Raw genomic sequence first — 27331 nt, forward strand, 5'->3', positions numbered from 1 at the left:
GTGGGAATTAAGTACACAATTGCCTCTGTCATCAATTTTTTCAATTCAAATCTGGTAAAAATTGGGGGAGAAGGTCCAAAAGCCCAACCTGTGCGGGACCACCAAATGCGGACTTACTCCTTCATAGCCGCTACCCGAAGTCCTCCTGATAGCTTATTGACACAAATTAATTAGGCCTTAAAAAAAACAAAACAAGCACTGGGATACATTTGGAAACAGATTAAGTTGAAAGGCTGAGAGGCTCAGCAGACACATGCCTCCCCAACCGCCTAAACAGCAGAGTGGGTGAACTATAGCATGGACTACAGCAGTTTAAAATGGTATTTTATTGAGGCATTTATATTATTTTAACACTGATCACAATGGACAACCACACACCCCAAAACCAGCTAACATGCTTACATAAACAGCACCCCAACAAACAATTCCCCACCAACCTGCCCCAACCTTGTCTGCCTCTCCCTGCCTCTTTTAACCCCCCCCACCTCCCACCTCTTGCTGACAACTTAGTTGTTTCCAAAGAAGTCGAAAAATGGCTGCCACCTCCAGGCAAACCCTACCATCAAGACCCTCAGGGCGAACTGAATTTTCTCAAGCCTGAGAAACCCAGCCATGTCACTCACCCACACCCCTGGCTTTGGGAGTTCCTAGTCCCTCCATGCTAGCAAGATCCGTCTCCGGGCTACCAGGGAGGCAAAGGTGAAGACATCGGCCTCTCATCCTCTGGACTCCCGGGTCTTCTGACACCATAAATCGCCACCCCTGGGCTCGGGACCACCCTTACCATCAGAACCTCCGTCATAATGTCGGCAAACCCTGCCAGAACCCCCCACGCTTCGGACAAGCCCAAAACATATGGACGTGATTGCGGGCCCACCTGCACACCCGTCCACACCTATCCCCCACCCCTTCAAAAAAACCTGCTCATCCAGACCACAGTCATTTGTGCCCTGTGGACCACCTTAATTTGCATAAGGCTAAGCCTGGTGCACGATGAGGATGCATTAACTCCCCTCAGGGCATCCTCCCACAACCCAGCCTCCAGCTCTGAACCCAACCCTTCCTCCCACTTCTCCTTCTCTCCCCTATCGCCCAGTCCATCAGCTCCTTGTAAATTTCTGATAACTTCCCCTCCCCTCCTCCTGCTTTTGACACCACCTTATTGTCTGGCCCCTGAGGCAGCAGGTGCGGAAAGGTCGATACCTGCCTCAGCACAAAGTCCCTTACCTGCAAGTAACGGAACCCATTCCCACCGGGCAGCTCAAATTCCTCCTCCAGCTCTTCCAAGCACGGAATGACCCCATCTATAAACAAATCCCCAAACCACTTGATCCCCGCCCGTAGCCAATTTCCCCCTCCCCATCCAGCCCCCTGGAGCAAACCGGTGGTTGCCACATATTGGTGCCCACACCAAAGCCCTCTCCAGCCCCATATGTTGCCATCACTGTCCCATTGGGCTTGTGGAGTATCTGACCAGCGAGGACGGCAGAGGTACCATTAACAGTGCCCCCAAAACTCATGCCCCTACATTTTTTTTTTCATTTAAAAAAATAAATTTAGTGCCCCCAATTCATTTTTTTTTCCAATTAAGGGGCAATTTGGCATATTCAATCCACCTACCTTGCACATCTTTGGGTTGTGGGGGCGAAACCCACGCAAACACGGGGAGGAATGTGCAAATTCCACATGGACAGTGAGTGACCCAGAGCCGGGATCGAACCTGAGACCTCGGCGACGTGAGGCAGCAGGGCTAACCCACTGTGCCACTGTGCTGCCCCCCTCGTGCCCCTACATGAGACCGCCTCCATCCGCTTACCACCACCTTAAGGGCAGTTAGGGATGAGCAATAAATGCTGGCCTAGCCAGCGACGCCTAGATCCCTTGAATAAGAAAAAGTTATGTTACATTTGTATCACGCCTTGGTTAGGGCACATGTTTTTAAAAAAAGAACATTTTTCTGGAGTTGTCAATTTTTACAGAAATCGCATCAAACAAAACAAAAAGATAGCCATACGTAACAATGTACAACAGGTACAACACACAACAATAGTTAATGCAAGAATGGGAATAAATACAATCAGATAAATCAGGATGAAATCCCAAATATATTCCCTCCATGGAGACAAGGCCCGTCTGTACCAGAACAGGATATCGGCATCACAAACCTACATCGTACCCATGGCGACAAAACAAAATGACAGAAGGACTTAAACAATATCCCGAGAATCCCAGAACTAAAGGGGAAATCGACAAACACTCGCAGTGCAAATTACATTCTTCCCTCGGCCCAGGCTGGAACAGGCAGCAATGATATAGCTACAGGATGACGAGGGCAGGACTGGGCACCACTAAGCCTCAAATCTCAACCCAGGGTCTCCCATAGACAAAAGATAGACCCACCCAAGGAGCAGCAGGATACTGATCCCAGAGCTCATTTTGACCTAACCCGGCACCGTCACCAAAAACTCAGGAGAACTGAACCCCAAGAATTACCAGCGCACCCCACTGTCAAAGAGGGAGACCCGTATCAGAAGAAACGGCAGACATGTCCCTAAAGATAAGTCCCACAAGTCCCAGTTCTCAAAAAGCTAACACACCGTCTGCCTGAAAAAGCAAAGACGCTAAACAAAAATAAGAGACTAACTCCCATTGGGGGGACCTTCCTTGAGTGAGGATAGAGCGAATCCTACCAACCCCTCCCCTCCACCCCCTCATCCCGCCCTGCTCATCATCCCATCAAGGATACATTTGGATAAAGACACAGCGCACAAATCCTGAACTCAACGTTCAGCATGACATGATATTAGCTGATTAATCAGGATAACCAATGGTGCAGGACATCACACCCAATTATTCACAGCAGATATATTGACAATATTAACAGAAAACACAATTATCAGGGAGCAAATCGCAGGAAAACAAGTGAGATGCGAGGCCTGCGCTCACATGTGTCGCCAACCACACATGGATTACTGTTAACAGTTCTGGTCTCCATATTATAAAATTATGTAGAGGGACTGGAGAAGAGACAAAAAAGGTTCACTTGGAAGATACAAAAACTGAGAATCAATCAGGGAAGATTGGACAAGCTGGTACTCTTGGTCAGAGAGCAGAAGACTGAGACATGACCTGATAAGGAGTCTTAGGATTATAATCGTTTGAGTTGACATTGAAAATGTTTTCAGGGGAAGACCTAGAATTCTTTTTTTAATATAAATTTAGAGTACCCAATTATTTTCTTTCCAATTAAGGGGCAATTTAGTGTGGCCAATCCACCTAACCTTCACATCTTTGGGTTGTGGGGGTGAAACCCACACAGCAAACTCCACACACAGTGACCTGGGGCTGGGATCGAACCCGGGTCCTCAGCGATGTAGGCAGCAGTGCGAACCACTGCGCCCGTGCCTGAATTCTGTTCACATATATAAGATTGTGATGAATAAATCCAAATGGAATTTAGGAGAAAGTGCATTACTCAGAGATGGTTAGGATATGGAACCTGCTGCCATAAAGGAGCAATTGAGGCAAACAGCATAGAGGGTCAGGTTGCTTTTGATTAACTGCTGTTTTTGAATAGTTTTGCTCCTAAACCCACAGAATAATCTGTCTCTGATATTGTTCAACACATCCCCGAATTCAGTGTTAACACAGTCTTATTAGGGTAGCTACAAACTATAATTGATTTACCTTCTTGTCTGCACTTATGAAACCTTCACCTTTCTGCGATGCCTAAAGGTTTTGGGGAATAATGGCCCTGCAAACATTCAACTATTTCTTCATTTGTTTTTGTGCCTTGACTTTCTGGCTGTACCAGATTCGTAAGGAGGTTAAATGTTTCCCCTCCCCCATTATTCTCTGGAATGTTGGGACTTTTATATCTGCTGCTATCTTGTTAGCTTGAACAACATAATTGAATAGTTCTGTAAACGCACTCCATCATTCTGTATTCTCATCAAACGGTCCCATGGCGCCAAAGCCTCCTGCCATTTTTCTGTACAGAAGGACCTGCGTGTGTATAATGTATTCTGAATTTTTGACACTGCCTTTCTTCCTTGGCACAACCTGAGCTCCACTTGTTTCCCTTTGCGTCTTGCAACTCCCCAGCTCTAAATTTGTTGCTGCAGGGTACTTGCTACTCGTGGCTACCGAGTTCATTTTGTTAAAAAAAATGTTTTAATTTCAAGGCTTTTTACATATATACATGAAAATATCGACATAAACAGAAGCCACAAAGCTCCAACCTCCCCCGATACCAAGACCCCATTGCACCCCACCTTCCTAATTTTACCCCCTCAATCCACCTTGAAGAAATCAATGAACGATATGTTCCTTCACCTTTAATACAGGTATCAACTAAAGTAGGGTTCAAAGGCAAAACCAGTTCTGATGAAAGGTCATCGTCGACCTGAGACTGTCCAAATACTTCCTGACCGAAGAGCTTCCAGCATCTGCAGCATTAAGCAAATAACCGGGCTCCCATTTCTGCAGCAGGTGATTTACCACCTTTCTATATTTTGGAATATTGATTTTAGAGAGAGGATAAAGCCTTCCCCCACTCTTGAACACACAAGAAACATTAACCTCAGGAGGTGCCAAAACACTTCACAGCTAATAAATTATTTCCAAATGTGATCATTATTATTTTGGAGGCAAAAATACATTCAACATCTGAATATTCTCTTTGGTGGAGAATTGCACCGATTCACCATCCTCTGAGAGAAAAAACTTTTCTTCAGTTCAGTCCTAAATGGCTGAAAATGTATCCTCTGACTGAACCCTAATTCTGGACTCTTCACCAGGGGAAAGCCCTCTCCAAATGCTGTGTTTTAATGAGGTCAACTGTCAGTCAATGACAGCAGCTTGCATTTGTATAGTATTTAAAAAAAAACAATGAAACATCCCAAGGCACTTCACAGGAGTGTCATAAAGCACAGCGGGGGAGACTTAGATTACAGTCTGTAGTTTTTACATAACTCAGAGCAGAAGTCGGCAATTCAGACCCTCGAGTCCACCCCCACCATTCAATACGCTCATAGCTGATCTCTTGGCATAATGTCCATTCTCCATAACCCTTCAACCCATTACTAATTAAAGATCTGTCTATCTCCTCCTCAGATTTACTCAATGTCCTGGCATCCACTACACTCTGGTATAGTGAATTCCACAGATTCATGACTGAATCTAAAAATTCATGAACATTTATTTCATCTCTATTTTAAATCTGCTACCCTTTATCCTAAAACTATGACCTCTCATTCTAGATTGTCCCATAAGAGGAATTATCCGCCCTATTTCTACTTTGTCAATATCTTTTATCATCTTGTATACCTCAATTAGATCTCATCTGATCTGAACCCGACTGCTCACTCTCTCTTCATAAGACGAACCCCTCATCTCTGGAATCAGTCCAGTCTACAAAAACTCCTCTGAATTGCCTCTAATGCACCTACATCCCACCTCAAATACGGGGACCAAAACTGTCACATTACTCCAGGTGCGATCTCACCAATACCGTGTGCAGTTGCAGTAACACTTCCTTTTACACTCTATTCCTTCAGCTATTAATGCCAAATTCCATTTGCCTTTATTACCTGCATGCTAGTTTTCTGCCATTCATACACGAGAACACCCCGATCCCTCTGCTCTGAAGCACTCTGAAGTTTATAGAACATAGAACAGTACAGCACAGAACAGGCCCTTCGGCCCTCAATGTTGTGCCGAGCCATGATCACCCTACTCAAACCCACGTATCCACCCTATACCCGTAACCCAAGAACCCCCCCCCTTAACCTTACTTTTATTAGGACACTACGGGCAATTTAGCAGGCCAATCCACCTAACCCGCACATCTTTGGACTGTGGGAGGAAACCGGAGCACCCGGAGGAAACCCATGCACACAGGGGGAGGACGTGCAGACTCCACACAGACAGTGACCCAGCCGGGAATCGAATCTGGGACCCTGGAGCTGTGAAGCATTTATGCTAACCACCATGCTACCCTGCTGCCCCTTTCTTTCCATTTAGTTACGAAGTTGCCTTTCCATTTTTCTGACCAAAATGGATAACATCACACTTATCCACGTTAAACTCAATCTGCCAAATTTTGGCCCACTTACCAACCTATCTATATCCGTTTGTAAATCCCTTATTTCCTCATTGCATCTTACTATCCCACCTATTTTAGTGTCACCTGTGCAAATTTGGCTATAGTACCTTTTATTACTAAATCCGAGTCATTAATACATATTGTAAATAGTTGGGGCCTGAGGACCGAACCCCATAGCCACGAGTTACATCTTGCCAACCAGAAAAATACCCATTTATCCCGACTCTCTGCCTTCTGTCGGTTAGCCTGTCTCCTATCCAAGCTAATAAATAATCCCTAATCCTAATATGAAACCTAATATGAACATCTAAATAAAGCTATACATTTTGCTGAATCTCACAAAACCTGCAGACTCAATCTTGAATCCAAAACAGCTATTCTTGCTTTGGTGATTTTTAAATTCATACACCTGGTTATAATTTTTAGACCGAGAGAGTGAAACAGTCTGTCAATATGATTTCCCCAGCTGTTGAAGCAGTGAGGTGTATCATGCTCAGGATGACATGAAGGGTCAATTATTTACCATGGGCTTGTGACCTCCCAGATTATTTTGTGCATATGGTTACATGGGCTTACCCGTCGAATTTATCCGTTGCACTATGTAGTGGAGAAAAAAATATGAACACCAAAACCATGCAACTTTTATCATGAAACTATATGCTTGTACCTGAAATGCAAATGCTGGCATTTTGGGATTTGGTTTCAAGATACCCTGAAGCAGGTAAAATTCAAAGTACTTTTTATTTGTTCTTGGAAGCATTGGACTGGGTACTAAAGCTGTAGCAACTTCCTGACTACGGGAAGAGTTGGTGTAAAAATCCACCAGATTTTATGGTTATTTTCTAGTACAATGCCACAAATGACCAGGTTTATGAAATTCAGCTGCATAATTTACCATTGTTAGATTTGAAATCTGGGGCTCGAGGTTGCAAAACCAGTACCAAAATTACTACACGACTATTGCAATATATTCGCTGGTACATTCGACCACTCCTAGCCCATTTATCTACATGTTCTGCATTATTCAGATTCGTGTTATTTTGACCAGCTCTGGAACCTCGGATAAGCTGTTTCATGGAGTGGCAAAGTATTTCTGGCAAACCTGTCTGATATTATGCACCTTTGAGCAGAAATCACTTGGAGTGTTGGTTGAAAATTTATTTTGTGCTTTATTGCTTCACAGAGTTTGTTATTTCGTCCATTTGGCCATCAGTTCCAGGAACTTAATAGGATACACATTTTTAGGCAATTGAAACTGGATCCAACTAGGTTCTGCCAGTTATTAGGTGAGTGTGAAAGGCTTTCAGACTTAATTTCGGCATGGGGATTTTGTTGTTACACAAATAAAATATTTTTTTTCATAGGTGGCCTATACCATTTCAGCACATCAAAATCACGTCAAGATGAACATAAAAACAGAATGAGGGATCGAAAGGGAAAAGTCCTGAGGAAGATGAAGGTAAGTGAATAATTGGTTGGATTTTGTAATAAGAAAGTTTGGCTTGATGACAACAGCAACACAAAATAAATTTCTAGCTTTCTTAATGAAAATATGAAAGCAAAAAGTCAAAGCAAACTGTTCCCACGTTAGGAATGAAGAGGTGATGGAAAGGGTGATGAGCAAATAGGCTTTGAGGAAAAGTTTCAAGGAGGAGGTGCAGGTTTGGGAGGGAAAAGTAAGTTTTGCTATCACATAGTGCCTTCATGACATTCCAAAGCACTACATAGCCCAGGGGTGGGCAAACTACGGCCCGTGGGCCGCATGCGGCCCGCCAAAGGTCTTTATGCGGCCCACCAAGATCAAGTCATTTTAAAAAAAAAATTTTTTAATTTAATTTTTTATTTTTTTATTTTTTATTTTTTTATAAGGTTAATGGGGGGCTGTTGGGTTACTGGTATAGGGTGGATACGTTGACTTGAGTAGGGTGATCATTGCTCGGCACAACATCGAGGGCCGAAGGGCCTGTGCTGTGCTGTACTGTTCTATGTTCTATATGAGGCGCCCAGAATCATAACCGGGTGAAGTCCCATTTTTGAAAAGTAGAGAAAAAGAGGGCTAAAGGCAGGATGCCGCCAGGGGAAGCGCTGAGGTATATGCCGCACGCTAATTGGTTACAACCGGGACTATTAATTAATATACTATGCGGCCCTTTAAAATTGTGAATTTCTGAATGTGGCCCTTGCACGGAAAAGTTTGCCCACCCCTGACATAGCCCATGAAGTACTTTTGAATTGTATTCACTGGTCTAATGTAGGATTACAGTGGTACAGGATTCCAGAGTGGCAGCTGAGGTCCAATGGGATTAATAGAAAGAGGAAGGCCAGAATCAGACACTATGGTTGAGGAGTTGTGGGGGTCGCAGTGGCAGGGTGAATATAGAGCCGGAGAAGATGGCAATGGTAGAGTGTGCGAGGCTGTGGGGCAAATTAAAAGTCAAAACAAGTATTTTAAGCTTAATGCATTGGAAGGCTCTGAGCCAAAGTAGGTGAACAAGGATAGAAGTGATACGTCTGTGGGATAATGAATATCAACAAGGAGAATTATATTTTGTTGATGGCAGCTGGATTTTCCATCTTAATCATTTGTTTGTTGGACCTGTTTCTTATGTGTATGTACATATTTATAACAGTTTCCAGATGTACAAAAATGGTGAAAATCGCCAATATGTTTATGGTATGGAGTAATTCATTCACAGGAATTAATTCAACAGATTATTTTGCACTCTGAAATTACAAAAAAAAAATCCTAAAGCGTTTAAATACCACAAAAGTAAATGAAAACAAGTCATAACACAACACTATGTTCAGTAAGATTTTCTAATCTAATTTCTTTTTACACCATTTCAAAATTAAGTACAGAATTTAAAGAAGAGCATGGTTCATTAACCTTGCTTATGTGAAAGGATCTACACAATTTTTACCGTCATGAATATTATTCAACTCATTTGATTGCTCAAGGGAAGTGAATAGCTACAAACAAACTGCTCAGAAATGAAACACTGATTTATTTCCTGAAATACACTCTTTTCCTTCCCCTCCCCCAAGTAATTAAATTAAAACTTTAGGATTTTGGTTGAGAAGCCTCCTATAATACTCAGTTGTGACAGACTAAATGCTGTAAATTATATTTCTATGTTTAGTCATGGTCTTGAAAGGATCAGAACTGACCCATACTAAGTTGGAAAGCCAATTCAAGACCGACTTTGAAATCAAGAGCTGTAATGACTCAGTAATCCATTCTCTGTTGTCTGTAAAGAGCTCACTATAATACTTCCCGTCCATGTGAAAGTTGAAAGGCATTTACATTGCTAGAACTGTTCCAGTTTTTGCAATGACCTCAAGCACCTTGCAGACAATGAATTGTTCTGGAAAAGTAATCACTGTTGTTTTTGTAGACAAATATGGGAATCAATTTGCATGTGAGAGGCGGTATGGTGGCAGAGTGGTTAGCACTGCTGCCTTACTGTTCCAGGGTCCCGGGTTCAATTCCAGCCTCGGATCACTGTGGTATTTGCACTTTCTCCCCATGTCTGCGTGGGTTTCCTCCCACAGTCCAAAGATGTGCAGGTTAGGTGGATTGCCCATGCTAAATTGCCACTTGGTGTACAAAAGTTAGGTGGGGTTACTGGGTTACAGGGATAAGGTGGATGCGTGGGCTTAAGTTGGGTGCTCTTTCCAAGGGCCAGTGCAGACTCAATGAGCCAAATGGCTGCACTGTAAATTCTATGATTTACATTTTATCTAATTAAAAATGGAACTAATTACTTATCCAACTCTTATCCAAATCAATTCATTAAATGCTTTTGTAAGGCAATCTGATCACATTTACTTATGAATTGCGAAGGAAAGAGGAAACCCCTAGCCTTTTCGCTATTTTAATCATGTCCTACAAATTGATAAATATTCTATTTAAACTACATTATTTGTGCTTCTGGATTAAAAAAAAATAAATTTAGAGTACCCAATTATTTTTTCCAATTAAGGGGCAATTTAGCGTGGCCAATTCACCTAACATGCACATCTTTGGGTTGTGGAGGCGAAACCCACGCAGACACGGGGAGAATGTGCAAACTCCACACGGACAGTGACCCAGGGCCGGGATTCGAACCCGGGTCCTCAGCGCCTTCGCAGCAATGCTAACCACTGTGCCACCGTGCTGCCCTTGCTTTCTGGATTTTTAACATTTGGAAGTTGTCCTGCCTCAATGTGTTTTGTATTTTTTATTCTTTTAGAACTGTCCTCAACCCCTCTTGGCGAATGCACCATTTCATTATTATCAATCTATTTCTGTTCTCCAAAGTTTAAGACCTAGAATCATTCTTATTGCTATTCTCTGATTCTTCTCAATTGAAACCAGGTGCATAAAATATTTTAGATACTTCATACAAGATAAAATTCTGTTTTGATTTAAAGAATGAGCTCAATATATCCCAGTACTTAGTGTTTTTTAATGCATTCACATTAAATTAATATCTGACCTGTGTTGCATCAAAAAGCAATCATTTGGATTATTTTTGAAATTGTACTTTCATTTGTCCTTTTTAATTATTTCTCACATGCTTTCCAACACTGTTTCTCTCTTCAGAACAAAGGTTTTGCAGGAAATGTAAAACACTCTGCTCATTACCTATTGATTATATATTTTTTGCATAACTCCTTTGCAAACTCACCTCATGTCTTTCTTCAGTCATGTCTAGTCGATCATCCCTCCTTTATTCCTGAAATAAAAGCTGTATCTTTTGTGTTCATGTGAAATGTCAGTTATTTTAATTTCTTCTATATGTGCTGTAATGCCAATAATATATCAATATTTTGCCAGTATTTTACTGGATAGAAATTGTTGATGCTGAACATGAGCTAGAGGAATGAGAAACATGTTGTCTTTTCTTCCCTTCCTTCCTTTCCGTATCTCATTCCTGTCTATGTTGAACAAATGAATTTCCACAGCATGATTATTTTGTCTCATTGTTTCCAAACAGAAGAGAAAAGGCGACGGGAGCGGGAAGATCAAATGTACAGAGAACGCCTGCGAACGCTGTTTATAATAGCTGTTATTATGAGCTTGTTGAATTCCATTAACAGCAGCGGAGGAAATATCTCGTGGAACGATTTGTTCAGGAAATGTTGGCAAAGGGAGAAGTGGCTCGAGTGCAAGTTGTACCAGAGAGTGATGTCGTAGAAATCTACCTCCACCCAGGAGCTGTAGTATTTGGTAGACCGGTAAGATGCTAGCCTTTTTCAAAAAAAGAGAATATTTACAATAAATGATTGCTGAAGATTGCAATCATTCAAAATATCTTTTAAGTTTGTACATTTAAGTTGCCCTGTCAAAATTACTTGAACTACTTTCATATTGAACTTGGTAGTCTGCTGTAGCTGCTAGTTTCCAATGTGCAGTTCTCGTTCAGCCACTGGATTCCACAGATGGTGCTCCTTCTCCCGGCAGAAACTCAAGTGGGAGAATCCAGCTAAGAAGGTCGTGCAGTGCTGGTCTGAGGAAACACAAGAGCTCCTATGTGACTGCTTGGAGACAGTGGACTAGTCCATATTTAAGAACTCAGCGACCGACTTAAGTGAGTATGCCATCATCGTCACAGACCTCATCAGCAGATGTGTGGACGGCTGCATGCCAAAGAAAGCAGTATGTAATTTCCCCAACCGGAAACCATGGCTCAATTGCGGGATCGACTCCCTACTGAAGGGCAGGTCTGAGGCATTCAAGTCAGGTGACCCTGACCTACACAAGAAATCCAGGGACGATCTCCGCAAAGCCATCCGAGATCCCAAGAGAGAATATCAGACCAAGCTAGAGTCACAGACTAGCGTTACAGGCTCTCGCCGGTTGTGGAAAGGCTTAAATAACATAACTGGCTACAAAGTGAAGCCGAGCAGTATCTCCAGCATCAGCACACCTCTCCCCGATGAACTCAATGCATTCTATGCTCTGTTCGAGCAGGAAATCAACGATCTGCTGTCGAGTGCCTCAGCAGCCCATAACACACCTATACCCACCATCACAGCTTTGAAAGTCAAATCGGCTTTCCTGAAAGTGAACCCTCGGAAGGCGACGGGTCAGGACGGGAGCCTGGTCGTGCACTAAGAACCTGTGCGGACCAGCTGGCAGATATGTTCGCGGACATCTTTAACCTGTCCCTACTCCGCTCCAAGGTCCACACCTGCTTTAAGAAGACCACCATCATACCGGTGCCAAAGAAAAAACAGGCAACATGCTTCAATGATTACCGTCCGGTGGCCCTGACTTCAGTCGTAATGAAGTGCTTCGAGAGGTTGGTCATGAACGCATCGCCTCCATACTCCAGAACACCTTGATCCACTGCAATTCGCAAACCGCCGCAAACAGTCCACAACAGATGCCATCTCCCTGGCCCTACATTCATCCCAAGAGTATCTCGACAACAAGGACTCCTACATCATAACAACATAAGAACATAAGAATGAGGAGCAGGAGTAGGCCATCTGGCCCTTAGAGCCTGCAATGAGATCATGGCTGATCTTTTGGGGACCCAGCTCCACTTTCCGGCCTGAGCACCATAACTCTTTATTCCTTTAATCTCCAAAAAACGATCTATCTTATCTTGAAAACATTTAATGAAGGAGCCTCAACTGCTTCACTGAGCAGGGAATTCCATAGATTCACACCCTTTGGGTGAAGAAGTTCCACCTAAGCTCAGTCCTAAATCTACTTCCCCTTATTTTGAGGCTATGCCCCCTAGTTCTGCATTACCCGCCAATGGAAACAAACTGCCCGCATCTATCCTATCTATTCCCTTCACTATCAGCCTCCTATTTATTGACAACAGCTCCGCCTTCAGCACCATAATCCCAGCCAAGCTCATATCAAGCTTCAAAACCTAGGACTTGGCTCCTCACTCTGCAACTGGATCCTCGGACTTTCTAACCCACAGATCTCATAACATAAGAATAAATCAACAACACCTCCTCCACAATAGTAATCAGTTCCCGGTGGCCCCGCAACACGTAGTACAATAGCCACCCCCACCTACTGTTGTACTTCCCTGTCGGCGCCCCTCTACCCCCTCTTACCACTACATGACTGCGTCGTCGTACAACAATCTCTGGTTACATACTCCCATGTATTACAGGTTTAGCTGACGATACGACCGTAGTGGGCCGGATCTCAAATAAAGACGAGTCAGAATACAGGAGGGAGACTGAGAACCGAGAACCAAGTGGAGTGTTTTTTTTAAAATTTAGAGTACCCAATTCATTTTTTCCAATTAAGGGGCAATTTAGTGTGGCCAATTCCATCTAACCTGTGGGGTGCGAAACCCATGCAAACACTGTGGAGAACGTGGCAAACTCCACACGGACAATGACCCAGAGCCGGGACCGAACCTTGGGACCTTGGTGCCGTGAGGCGGTAGGGCTAACCCTCTGCGCCACGGTGCTGCCCAGAGCCAAGTGGAGTGGTGCAGCGACAACAATCTATCCCTCAATGCCAGCAAAACTAAAGAGCTGGTCATTAACTTCAGAAAGCAAAGTACATACCTCTGTCAGCATCAATGGGGCTGAGGTGGAGATAGTTAGCAGTTTCAAATTCCTCGTGGTACACATCTCCAAAAAATCTGTCCTGGTCCACCCACGCCGCGCTACCACCAAGAAAGCACAACAGCGCCGATACTTCCTCAGGAAACGTAAGGAAATTTGGCATGTCCACGTTAACTCTTACCAACTTTCACAGATGCACCATAGGAAAGCATCCTATCTGGCTGCATCATAGCCAGGTATGGCAAACTGCTCGGCCCAAGACTGCAAGAAATTCAGAGAGTCGTGAACACAGCCCAGTCCATTACACAAACCTGCCTCCCATCCACTGATTCCATCTACTACACCTGCTGCCAAGGGAAAGCGGGCAGCATAATCAAAGATCCCTCCACCCGGCTTACTCACTCTTCTAACTTCTTCCATCGGGCAGGAGATACAGAAGTCTGAGAACAAGCACGATCAGACTCAGAAACAGCTTCTTCCACGTTGTTACCAGACTCCTAAATGACCCTCTGATGGACTGACCTCATTAACACTGCATCCCTGTATACTTCACCCGAAGTTACGTAGTTACATTGGGTACCTTGTGTTGTCCTATTATGTATTTTCTTTTATTTCCTTTTCTTTTCATGTACTTAATGATCTGTTGAGCTGCTCGCAGAAAAATACTTTTCACTGTACCTTGGTACACGTGACAATAAACAAATCCATCCATCCACAGGAATTATTAAAAAATTTCATAAAGTTGGCCACCCGTAAGAGCTGGTTTTAACTAACATTAGGTTGTCTTGGTGAGTGGCCTTGGTGAATCCAGTGAGTTTGCTCTTGCATTGTTACTGACTATATGAGACATGTACATTGGGAATTTGCTGTTCCAGCATTGTACTGTGTGCAATAAAACTGCCTAATTATTGGATTTAGTGGGATGCTAGGGGTTGCAAACCACAAATTATATTGCTGGATATATACACTGTTTCTCATGTTTGCATAACTGAATTCCCAGCAGTTATACCTTATTTTGTATATAAAATTTGCTTGACTATGTAGACATACTTAACTAACTGCAAATAAATTCTTCAAGATTGCATTGTTTAAATCGTACAAGGAGATCCTTCCACTCACTGTACTGGTATACATATTTGCAGGTAAGCTTTTGAGATATGAATTGTTTGCTGAAATTATTCATGTGGGATTTTGTACCTGGATGTAGAATTGCTTATATTAATTACTGAATATGTTAATTGTGAGACTTCAAACAGGCTTCTCTTACCAAATTTAGTGCTAAATTGTTCATTTTTGGTTACATTTCCAGATTCAGGGCCAGCTTGCACTTGCCATTTTCTGGCTATATTTAGTATAGTGCACTGTTCACTGTAAAGGTTGTCATGGTTACCTGCAATTTCATTGGAGTAGAAAGGAGGTGGCATGTTCACAACTTGAGTCTTGCATTCACATCTCTGAAACTCCGTGATAAGCAGAGGTACCTATGATATGATATGCTCACTGGTGACACGAGTAAATTAATCAGTTTTTAAAAATATAACTTTAGTGCACTCAATTTCTTTTTCCAATTAAGGGCAATTTAGCGTGGCCAATCCACCTACCATGCACATCTTTTGGGTTGGAGGGGTGAAACTCACGCAAACACGGGGAGAATGTGCAAACTCCACATGGACAGTGACCCAGAGCCTGGATTGATCCTGGGACCTCGGTGCCGTGAGGCAGCAGGGCTAACCCACTGTTCCACCATGCTGCCCAATTAATCTGTTTCTTAATTTCCCCACAGCCCATTACTTAAATTTATTTTAATTTACATCTTTACAGAAATTAAGGCTTAAATTTACTTTTATTTACAGTTTTACAGAAATTAAGGCAGGAACTGTAATCGCGTAGGCAAAATATCGACTTGGCAATGCTCAATGAACCTGGTGACGATCGGAACAACATTTTCAATTTCCCCTCACCTTGCAGTTTAAATTCTTATTCTATACATCATTTCTAGTTGAACTAATCAAGTGATCCGACTGCCAGTGTCATCAGTCGCTAGCAGAACCAAGAGAGTTGTGAAGTACTATCCATAAGGAATTAGGAGATGCTCGCTTAAAACCTGCTCTACTCAACATTAGGCGTCTGCCGAACGTGCTCATGATCCCATCCAGGGAGAGAACATGAAAAGTGATCATCTCCCTGGACGCAGAACAGGCCTTCGACAAGGTTGAATGGAGGTCCCTCATGGAGGTGCTGGAACGGTTGAGGTTTGGGCCAGGATTCACCACCTGTGTTAAACTACTGTGCAGCACTCCCAGTTTAAAAAATAAAGTGAGTGTACCCAATTATTTATTTTTCCAATTAAGGGGCAATTTAGTGTGGCCAATCCACCTACCTTGCACATCTTTGGGTTGTGGGGGTGAGACCCACACAACCATGGGGAGAATGTGCAAACTCCACATGGACAATTGATCCAAGCCGTGATCGAACCAGGGTCCTTGGCACCATGAGGCAGCAGTAATAAACCATTGTGCCACCGTGCTGCCCTAAAATGTATTTTTTCATGGAATTGAACATGGAACTTTGTGAACTAATGTCAACACATTTACCTCAAGCCAACGAGGAGTCGAACCCAGAATCTCCTGATCCATAGTCAGGCGTGTTGTCCATTACACGACTGGCGATTGATCTGTACAGCGCTCCCAAGACTAGTGTATGGTCAAACACCAACAGCTCTGAATACTTCAGGTTGCACAGAGGCACGAGGTAGAGATGCCCACTGTCCCTGCTGCTGATCACCACTAGCGATCGCCCTCGAAGCAGCAACGGTGTGGAGAGATATTCAAAGGGGAGACAAGAGAGCATAGAGCCTCCTCTACATCTCCAACCTCCTGGCCAGCATGGATGGAATAATAAAACACCTGAAGGAGTTTGGAGCCTTCTCAGTTACAAACTTAACCTGAGTAAGAGCACAACGCTCTCTATAAACCTGCAGGGGAAGGAAGGGAGCTGAGAGAGGGAGCTGAGAGAGGGAGCTGAGAGAGAGAGCTGAGAGAGGGAAGCTGAGAGAGAGGGAGAGAGTGAGAGCGAACGCAAACGCCGACTACAGTTCAAACTGAACAAGACAGATTCCGCGCCCTGGGGATCCCAATATCCCACGACGGGACACTGATCCACAGTGGAACCTGACTAGTCTGGTGGAGGAGGAGGAAGAGGACCTGCAGAATGGAAGCTGTTCCTTTTTTCAGTTCATCCCCAAGGCCTTTTTCAACACAGTAGATAAGCTTATCAAGGTGTTTGTTTGGGAGGGGGCAGGGGTAGAGCCTGCGGATTAGGACAAAGGCCCTACAAAGGAGGAGAAATGTGGGAGGCCTGGCCCTCCTGAACCTCCAGTTCTATCCCTGGGCGACCACCACAGAGAGAGTATCGGGATGGGTCAAAGAATCTGGAGCGGGGTGGGTGAGGACGGAGGAGAGATCCTGCGCAGGGACATCCTCCTTGCACCAGCCACAACTGCACTCCCATCACCCGACACCAGTGGTAATAGCTATGCTTCGATTGTGGAATCAAATGAGGCCGCACTTTGGACTAAACAACATGTCCACCATCTGCAATAATCACAGGTTCACTCCCACAATAATGGAAGCCTCCTTCAAAAGCTGGAGACAGGACAAGAGGCCACTGACTGTTAAGGACATGTACACGGATGGTAGAGTAGCGACCCTGGAGGAAGTCCAGAAGACGCTCCTGCTCCTGAGCAGGAACAACCTAAGGTACATACAGATCGAAAACTTCTTCTGCAAACAAACAACTACGTAACACCAGATTCAAGGGCAGTCTCTACTGGAAGGACTACTGAACGCAGGCGAGCTAGGGGAAGGGAGCTGTGCTGACAAGTATGGACAACTGTTAGAGGAGGTACACTCATCCCTGGACGAGACAAAGAAAAAGTGGGAGGAGGAACTGGGCAGGGAAATGGAGGAAGGGCTCTGGATCAAAGCATTGCACAGGGAAACTTTCATTTCCACGTGCACAGGGCAACTTTTACTTCTACGTGCACAGGGCTGACCCAATGCAACTAAAGGTGGTGCCAGAGCGCACCTAACCAGTACACACATGAGCGGCCTCTTCCTGGAGGTGGAGGACAAATACAAACGCTGCCGGGTAGGACTGGCTAACCACACACACAATGTTCCTGGTGTTGTCCCAGACTTGTGGTGTACTGGATGTCTCCTTTGAGACCATGTCCAGGGTTGTAGTTGTGCACAGAGTGGAGCCATGCGCACTAGTGCAGTCTTCAGGGTATCTGAGCAACTAGAGCTCTTCGTGGAAAGGTGGGGGCTGACGTCCTAGCCTTTGCCTCCCTGATTGCCTGCTTGAGACTTGCTTGGCTGGCGATCGGTAGCACCACCAAAAGCTCCAGACCTCGTTCTCCAAACCGGGTGGAATTTCTCAGCCTAGAGAAGATGAAGATTGTCACCTGTGGGTCGTAGGAAGGCGTTTACAGGATGTGGAAGCCGTTCACCAACTTGTTTCAAGACCTGATCATAGCCAGCAACCAACAAAGTGGGTGGGTGGTGGAAACAGGACACTGGACATGTCACGGAATAAGTAAGGGCGGGGGGGGAGGGTATCGTGGCAGGGTGTGGGGGGGAGGATACAGTGGACAGGGGGGAACGGCACGGTGGTCCGGGGGAAAGGGCATGGCGGAGGGGCTTGGGGCAAGCGGGTGGTGGGACAAATCCACGCAAAGAAGAACATGGGAGAGGCAGAAGAGAAAATAACGGTAAGAAACAGGTTTGCTGACAAATTACTGACCACAGTGCATCTAAATTATTGTAGACACTTATTTTGGCCATGTAAAGTTTGCAATGTAATATGAAAAATCCGAATAAAAAAACAAATATTAACAAAATAAAAAATCTGCTCTACTCCCTTTTGTCATAGCACTGACTATTCTCACTTTGGACTTGGTTCACAGGCAAAAATTGCCATTCAGTGCTATGTATCAATTAGCTTTGTTCACAATTGACTCTTTTGCAGGCTTTTAAGATGTGAAAGACATCGCAAAGAAGTCTGATCTTGTCCTCAACCTGATTTCCATTTAGCCAGTTTGTTGAGGCTGATTTTGGAATAGGAACCCTTGCATTTTATTGCACAAATGCACAAAACCAAGTGCAATATCACTTGTGTTTTCTTCTTCAGGAGCCTGTAATTTTCTTTTTGCAATCTGTGTTTTGACCAAGTACAAAAGGACACAGCTAAAGGAAATAATGTTGGAGAGGGATAGGAACAGGCTGAAACATAGATTATTCATTTAGGTTTGTTAACAGAACTATTTTTCTTTCTCCATTTTTGTAGCGATTAGCCTTGATGTATCGAATGCAGGTAGCAAACATTGATAAGTTGAAGAGAAGCTGCGGGCTGTTGAGAATGAGCTCGGGATTGATGGAAAGGAGCGTATCCAGTATCATACAAGCGCACTGGTTTCTTTGGAAAGTGAGTTGCTCTTTTATGTTTATAAAGGTATCATCTAGTTTCCTGAAAAAAGAGCTGATGTCCAGAATTTACACTGAATCAGAGGAAACATGGACAAAATGGAAAGGTGATATCTGTGGTGATGTAATGGAACATGCATTTCAGAAACATAAAAAGACAAATTCAAATAATTCTTAAGTTGCATATGCCTAACTGAAAATTGCATTCTGAGTTCAAAACTATGTTGTTTGCAGGTGGAAAACGTTTTTTTTTTTTTGGTCTTGTAAGACTTCTGCAAATAAAATGCAGTCTTTGACTGGAGAGTTTTGATTCAAATACACTGCAGTGGCGTGCAGAGGTCTGGTGATGCCCGGGGCAAATCTTGATTATATGCCCCAAAGACTCAAGTATAAGGCCTAATATACTGAGAAATTATTAGGAGAAAGGAAACATTTGAATATATAAACTCAGATGAAACACTGAAATAAACGCTTTATTCGATTTTAATATAAATCAATCAAATTTATTAAGTTCTTTTCCCCAAATGATACCTCCTGTCACAAACCACCTGAACTACTTCACTTTTTACATCAGCTGTGAGAAATTATTTTTCAATGCTTATTAAAGCCAGGTTGGTCAGTCGCTCCTGTGACATAGAAGACCTCAGATATGTTTTTATTAATTGCAGTTTTGAAAATGACCTTTCACAGCTTGCGACTGAAAATGCGATTGTAAGCAGTAATCTGTATGAAACACCACAGCGTCGGAAAGACTCCAAAGCATCTTTAGGATCAGGGGGAACTCTATTCCCTCCAGCTCGAAGGAGCATCACAAAATCAATAATTTGTCATATAACTGAATTGCAACCACATCATTGTCATAATAATTTGCAAAGTCTGAACATTCCTTTTTTAATTTCTCTCTTTCTTGTTCATCTTCAATCACTCCTGAATTCAAGTTCAGAAGAAAAGAAAAATCGGTCACTGAGTCTTTGAAGACGGACACTGCGGTCCTTCAATTTCAGTTTTTAATCTGTTCACATCTCTACCTTACTCTATTCATTTCTTCTTGTGCCGTCAGTCCACTATCTTTTGCTGACTCTCCAGGCATTATTCTTCTTCTCCTTGTTCGTGCAATTGGTATTCCCCAATTTCACAATATTCATTGTCTAAATCTATTGCATTGTGGATAATTTCGTCATTCTTCAAATTCAAGATATGAATAAGTCCTCTCAGATCACAAGAAGCTTCATGGGACCCCATTTTCGGATCCTGCAAACGTTTTCTCCACGATGATAAACTGAGTACCAAAAATTTATAAAGCTATAAACGGGAACTGTTGAATAGAGTTCAGTAGCGATCCCTGCAACAGATTTAGTTTCCCTTGAAAATTCTCCTTCCAGCAGGTGTTGAAGGCTTGCAATTAACGTTGTCACACTCTTCGTGGATTACGTGCACAGCATCATGGCTGGAACTCCATCTTGTGTCACACTGTCTTTTCACAGTCCGAGTGACAATGATTTTAACACTTCCCAACGAGAATTAGATGCAAGAAAAAAAAGTAAAGAGTTTTTCTAGAATGCCAAAAAATGTACCAACAACAGGTTGCACCTCACTTGCATGGACACAGGCCAAATTGAGGCTGTGGTTCTCGCGTTCACAAACACAGCTTTTGGATTAACTTCAAGAATTTTTTGTTGAACACCTCTCCACTCCAGCCATAACTGCTGCGTTATCATATGCTTGACCACGACATTCATGGAAATTTTGTCTTCTTCCAATTTTTTCCTGAATTTTATTTACCAGGCTGACTGCATCTTTCTTGTTGACTTGAAAAAATCCCAGAAATGTCTCCTTTATTTCTACTTTTCTGTTTTCATCAATATGAACGTAATGCAGAATTTCAGAAACCTGATCTTCATGGGCAATATCTGGAGTTGAATCCAGCATTATGTACTAAAATATTTTGCGTCCTTAATTCGGAAATTATATTTTTCTTGACAGTTTCACCAAGAAGATTGATTATTTCGTTTTGAATTCTGTTGGACAAGTAGGTGACACTTTTTGGTTTCTCTTTCCCTCTCTGCAAGTGTTTTGCTAGATGTCATCATATTTCACCAAAAGTCTGATTGTTGCTGGAAAGTTTCCTGTATTTTCACTGACTGTCTCCCTGGCTCTGATAACCCAGATATCCTTCTCCTCGATGTCCCACGATAGGCCAGATTCTGCTTTGCCAGAAAGGATATAACCCTCGACAATCCGTTCAGTTATAGCTTTCCATCTTTTCTTTTCAGCAGACATTTGCTGTTGAAGTTCAGCATCTATCGTAGTTGAATGATGGAGTCGAACTACGAGGTTCAGGTATTCCCTCATGTGAGCTCTACTGAGAAGGGCTTTTCTCATGGCCAGGATTGTTGGATTTAATTTCTCCAAGTGGAGAAACCGTCTTCCTTTCCAAAGTTTGACACAGACGACAAATGCTCCTTTGAAAACAAAAGCAAACAAAACAGCATGCTTCCGATATGGAGAGTAATAACAACCATTTTCTCTCCACAATTTTCTCAGTTTGTGGAAACTTTATCAAACCACTGTTTGGAAAATGATCTCCCATCCTTCTCAGCAAATGGACCACTTTTATTCTGATATCTTTCAGGGCCATGTTGTAATATTGGTCATCTTCAAATGATCTGGAATTGGTTTCTTCAAACAGCCAAAATCGCTTCTTTGCAAAAATATGCTAAAATCTTCTTTATTTTCTTCACATGGATCATCATCCTGACAACGAGACTGAGGAGAGAGAGTATTATGTTCTGACCGAGCTGAATCCGTATCAGAAAAATCCTTCTCTGCACCCACATTCATCTTTACCTTCTCCAGGTGTCTCCTACTCGTTCTTTGACTTCTTTTTATCCATGCCTCTAATGCCCCTCTTGATGGGGACTCTTGTTCGACTCTGCCCCTCTTTTTTTCCCTGTGTCTGTGTGACTCCCTCGGTTGTACACGACAATACTCGTAACATTTCATTTCTATTCTCAAAACCCGTAAGACGCAGATGCGACAGATGGGGAAGAAAATGGGTAACCAACTCGGTCAGGTTGCCGACGGATAAACCATATTTCATTTATTTGTTCCTTCGTATCAAATTATTTCACACTGATTCTTCCAACTGATAATTTTGGGTCCATGTATATCATAGACTTGCAAATTAATGGTATACTGTATTCCGAATATTAGCATGTTTAAGGAATCAAATGTTCTTCCTATTCCGAGATTAAATGCCATAGCAGTCCTCTGATCATCCAGGCTTCACTCTTACTACATCCCACGTAAATATTTCATTAAATATCACCAAAAAACCTATAAAAAACGTAGTTGCACCCGTTCTAGAGCTATTCACTGACCTGAGTAGGTAAAAGAACTAATCTAGATGCACAAAAGCTGAAGAAAAGACGCGTTATGACTCGAGGAAACGCAGGAACGAACAGCCACGTCTGCTTGTTGCTTTTGATGGTTGCACCACGTACATCATGCGCATGCGTGTGGGGGGATGGGGAGAAGCACCATTTTCTCTAGACAGAATGGGTACACCATGTTAAAGGAATAAAGGGCTAACAACTGCCTCTGCAGTGTGGTGAGCCTCCAAAAATTGATTTATCAGTGCTGAAATTTTAAATTGCTATCTTTTTCCTTCTCTGGGGCAGCACGGTGGCCTAGTGGTTAGCACAACCGCCTCACGGAACTGAGGTCCCAGGTTCGATCCCGGCTCTGGGTCACTGTCTGTGTGGAATTTGCACATTCTCCCCTTGTTTGTGTGGGTTTCACCCCCAGAACCTAAAAGATGTGCGGGTTAGGTGGATTGGCCAGGCTAAATTGCCCTTAGTGTCCTAAAAAAAAATAAGGTTAATGGGGGTTGTTGGGTTACTGGTATAGGTATATGTCGGCTTGAGTAGGGTGATCATTGCTCGGCACAACATCGAGGGCCGAAGGGCCTGTTCTGTGCTGTACTGTTCTAATTCTAAGTAGGTGGATTGGCCACGCTAAAATTGCCCCTTAATTGAAAAAATAATTGGGTAATCTAAATTAAAAAATTTTTTTTTTTTTTAAATATATTGTTTTTATTTCCTTCTCTGATTGGATGCCCCCATCCAATGGATTCCCAGGGCCAATGCACCGTTTCCCCCCCCCGCACGCCACTGATACGCTGCAATACACTGAAACGGGAATTACAAATTTGGGTTTGACATCTGATAGCAGGTGGAAGGAAAACAAAATAAGTTCTCGTTATAATCCATTTCACAAGAGAGCTATGTTCATGGTAATGCCGTTTAATTTGAAACTAACTTATGCTTGTGAATGTCCAGTCATGCTGCATCAAACGCATACAAATTTGCATCTTAACAGGGAGCGATCGAGAGTTTTTATGCTGACAAAAATTTGAAAAATGGAGATACATGACTAATAAGAAAACATAGCCAAATTCACTTGTTATCCACAAAACAGTTTGAATTTTAAGAGGAAGTTTTACTCATTAATTAAAATCCTTTGTGTAATAAACTTTAAGTTACTAAACTTTATGTTCCTACAGTTTCAAACATGATTTTAGTTAAACACGGAAATTATTTGATTAATCTTTATACTTTCTGCTATTTTACAGTGCACTGTATGCCCTGGGAATGGCGGCAGTGGGAGTGGCCATTCTCTGGTACATATTTCGACTTGCAGGAATGGCTGGAAGAGAAGGTGGATTCAGTGCATTTGTAAGTGAGTTTAGTGATATAAAGTCTCTTTCTGTTTCATGGACATCCTTATTAGATACCAGCAAACAGGCAACAGTTCAATAATTTGGCTACTTCAAAAAATGATATTTTGATCTGCAATGCTTTCCCTTTAATTTATTTCCCCACTAACGGCGCCGTTGCCGCTCCCTCCAATGAGGTATACCACGAGCCCGGTGGGGCGGCTACCCTCAAAATTTGGGGCAATGGAGACGGCACAGAGGAGAAATGGGGGGCTCGATGGAGGCCCCGATACGGGGGAACCATCGGTTCGTCCCAGGGAGCATTGATGGCGGATTCTGGGGCTGGCACAGGGCAGGGGTTAGGAGGTTGAGGGACCTGTTTGTGGAGGGGAGGTTCGCGAGCTTGGGGGAGTTAGAGGGGAAGTTTGGGCTCCCCCCCCCCCCCCCCGGGGAGCATGTTTAGGTACATCCAGGTGAGGGCGTTTTCCAGGCAGCAGGTGGAGGGGTTCCCCTTGCTGCCCCCACGGGGGGTGCGGGATAGGGTGCTCAGGGGGTGGGTCGGAGGAGGGAGGATCTCGGACATATACCGGGTGATGCAGGAGGTAGACGAGGCCTCGGTGGAGGAACTGAAGGGTAAATGGGAAGAGGAGCTGGGTGAGGAGATTGAGGAGGGGACATGGGCAGATGCCCTGGAGAGAGTAAATTCCTCCTCTTCCTGTGCGAGGCTTAGCCTCATACAGTTCAAGGTGCTGCATAGGGCCCACATGACGGGGACAAGGATGAGTAGGTTCTTCGGGGGCGAGGACAGGTGTGCTAGGTGCTCGGGGAGCCCAGCGAACCACGCCCATATGTTTTGGGCGTGCCCAGCGTTGGGGGAGTTTTGGAAGGGGGTAGCAAAGACGGTTGTCGAGGGTGGGTGGATCCAGGGTCGGGCCAGGCTGGGGACTCGCAATTTTGTGGGTGGCAGTGGAGCCGGGAGTGCATGGAGGCGATAGAGGCCGGGGGTCCTGGCCTTTGCGTCCCGAGTAGCCGCGGAGGATCTTGCTCCAATGGAAGGATGCGAGGTCCCCAAGCGTGGAGGGCCTGGATCTCGGATATGGCGGGGTTCATTAAATTGGAAAGGTGAGAATTTGCCCTGAGGGGATCAGTACAAGGGTTTTTCAGGCAGGTGGCACCCTTTCTGGACTTCCTGGCGGAACGGTAGGGAAATAGGGCCGACAGCAGCAGCAGCCCAGGGGGGGGGGGGGGGTGGTGGTAAGGATTGGGGGGGAGGGGAGAACTGTGCACATGGGTTTGTGGAGAGGGCTATCTCCCCTCTTGTTTGTTTTTTTTTTGTTTGTTTTTTTTTGTTTTTTTCTTTGTTGTTGTTTTTTCTTTTTGTTTCAAGTTGCTATTGAAGCTGGGGGGTATTGTTCATGGGGTGTTTGCCAGCGGTTTTGCATGTTAATAGAGCTAAGATGTTTATATTTTGGTATTTTATTTTGTAAAAATTTCAATAGAAATTATTAAAAAAAAAATAAAAAATGTATTTCCCCACATTTTTCTTACAATTAGTCATTGCAGTCCCACCTAATATTAAATAATTCATGTATGCATGTGCATTGAAGTTGATTTGAAGCTTTGACCAGTCAGCTCCTGCCCTTGGATAAAGCATGTTGGTAATTCTGTCACTCTAAAAAGGGGAGGGGTGGAAATTCCACTCTTTAAAAGTGGGGGGGGGGGGAATTCCACCACTATATTGATGCTCCCCTGATGCATATTTTGGATTTTCATAGAACAGTACAGCACAGAACAGGCCCTTCGGCCCTCGATGTTGTGCCGAGCCATGATCACCCCACTCAAACCCACGTATCCACCCTATACCCGTAACCCAACAACCCCCCCTTAACCTTACTTTTTAGGACACTATGGGCAATTTAGCATGACCAATCCAACCTAACCCGCACATCTTTGGACTGTGGGAGGAGGAAACCGGAGGCACCCGGAGGAAAACACAGCACCACACGGGGAGGACGTGCAGACTACACACAGACAGTGACCAGCCTGGGAATAAACCTGGGACCCTGGAGCTGTGACGCATTTATGCTAACCACCATGCTGCCCCTATAATGTTGTATATGTCTTTCACAGAATGTCGAACCTTCTTTTTTTGTTTTGGTCCTTTGCATTTGTATTCTGCGGGTATTGGCATAAATGTATGGCAGAATTACTGTAATGTTAGAATACTAACCTATGCGGCCACGCACGGTGATACAGGTGGTAGCCCCCTGTTGCCTCACGGCGCTGAGGTCCACCGGTTCGACCCTGGCTCTGGGTTCACTGTCCGCTATGGATGTTTGCACACCCTTCTCCTATCCCCCCGTTGTGTTTTTTTTTTTTTTGCCGTGGATTTCGCCCCCCACAACCCAAAGGCTGTTGACAGGTTAGGTAGATTGGCCATATCTAAATTACCCTTGGAAAAAATGAATTGGTACGCGAAATTTTTAAAAAAAACAAGAATTACTAACTTATGTCACTGAGCATTGATCAGCCCACATTCTGGCTGTGGGGAATGGCTGGTATGGCCAAATGCTTTGTTCCAGTTTTCGTTATATGCTTCAGGAATTAATTCATAGGCAATTTGATCTTGTACTCCCCCTCCCCCCCCCCACCCCCCCCCCCCCCCCCCCCCCCCCCCCCCCCCCCCCCAATCTTAATTTGTGAGGCTGTGATCTTTTCTTCCTTTTATTTGTAATGTTTTTCAGTAATCAGTACAGAACATTCAAGAATAGATTGCTACAATTTTCTAATATGACTACATTTATAATTGTTTGATTAAGAAAGCTGATGCTGGTAGGCTGGGTATGCGTTTTTCCAAATGCCTGATTTTACCTCGACCGATAGCTTCACTTCTATGCATCAGAAAGAAGCTAAACCTTGCAATCGGTTTTATTAAAGAATTAAATAAAACCATAATGATAGAGAAGGAAAGGAATCTAGTACTCGTTAAGCTTTTACGGGATGGAACTATACTGTTTTTCTCCCTATTAATGCTTTTTTCTCTGGTCAAACCCATAGAATCAGCTGAAAATGGCTCGTTTTACTATTGTGGATGGAAAGTCTGGAAAAGGTGTTACGTTTAAGGATGTGGCAGGGCTGCATGAGGCCAAACTGGAAGTTAGGGAGTTCGTTGATTACCTGAAGGTAATTGGATTTTAGGATTTAAATAAAAAAGGGGAGGGTGGTTTTGCAGCATGAAGAATGCAGTTTTGTTCCTGCTAATCTTGTCAACATTGATAAGTTCCTGAAATAAGCAAATCAAATTGGATGGTTGCATTGTTGGTTGCAATTCTGTGATGGTGTGGCTGAAATTGAAGTTACATGTGCAATTCCCAGTACAAGTACCAATTACCAGCCATGTGAATGGATGTACCGCTGAGTGGAGATTGGGAGCTACCCTTTCAACAATCACAGCTGTGCTTTTTTCCTGTGATTGGCCGAAGGGTGTTATTAGTA

At 43.7% G+C, this 27331-nt stretch overlaps 1 protein-coding gene across 1 annotated transcript in view; it reads left to right on the forward strand.

Annotated features, from left to right (window-relative positions):
* The window catches only part of spg7 (SPG7 matrix AAA peptidase subunit, paraplegin), a 90347-nt gene that overhangs the window by 22285 nt on the left and 40731 nt on the right, over positions 1-27331 (forward strand). The window contains 10 exon segments of the mRNA XM_038806481.1: positions 7290-7392; positions 7471-7514; positions 7517-7565; positions 11086-11211; positions 11214-11326; positions 18983-19025; positions 19028-19081; positions 19084-19120; positions 23753-23855; positions 26894-27019. Of these exon segments, the coding sequence (XP_038662409.1) occupies positions 7290-7392; positions 7471-7514; positions 7517-7565; positions 11086-11211; positions 11214-11326; positions 18983-19025; positions 19028-19081; positions 19084-19120; positions 23753-23855; positions 26894-27019 (798 nt within the window).

The sequence above is a fragment of the Scyliorhinus canicula genome, chromosome 9 (assembly GCF_902713615.1).
Source record: "Scyliorhinus canicula chromosome 9, sScyCan1.1, whole genome shotgun sequence".
NCBI classification, from domain to species: domain Eukaryota; kingdom Metazoa; phylum Chordata; class Chondrichthyes; order Carcharhiniformes; family Scyliorhinidae; genus Scyliorhinus; species Scyliorhinus canicula.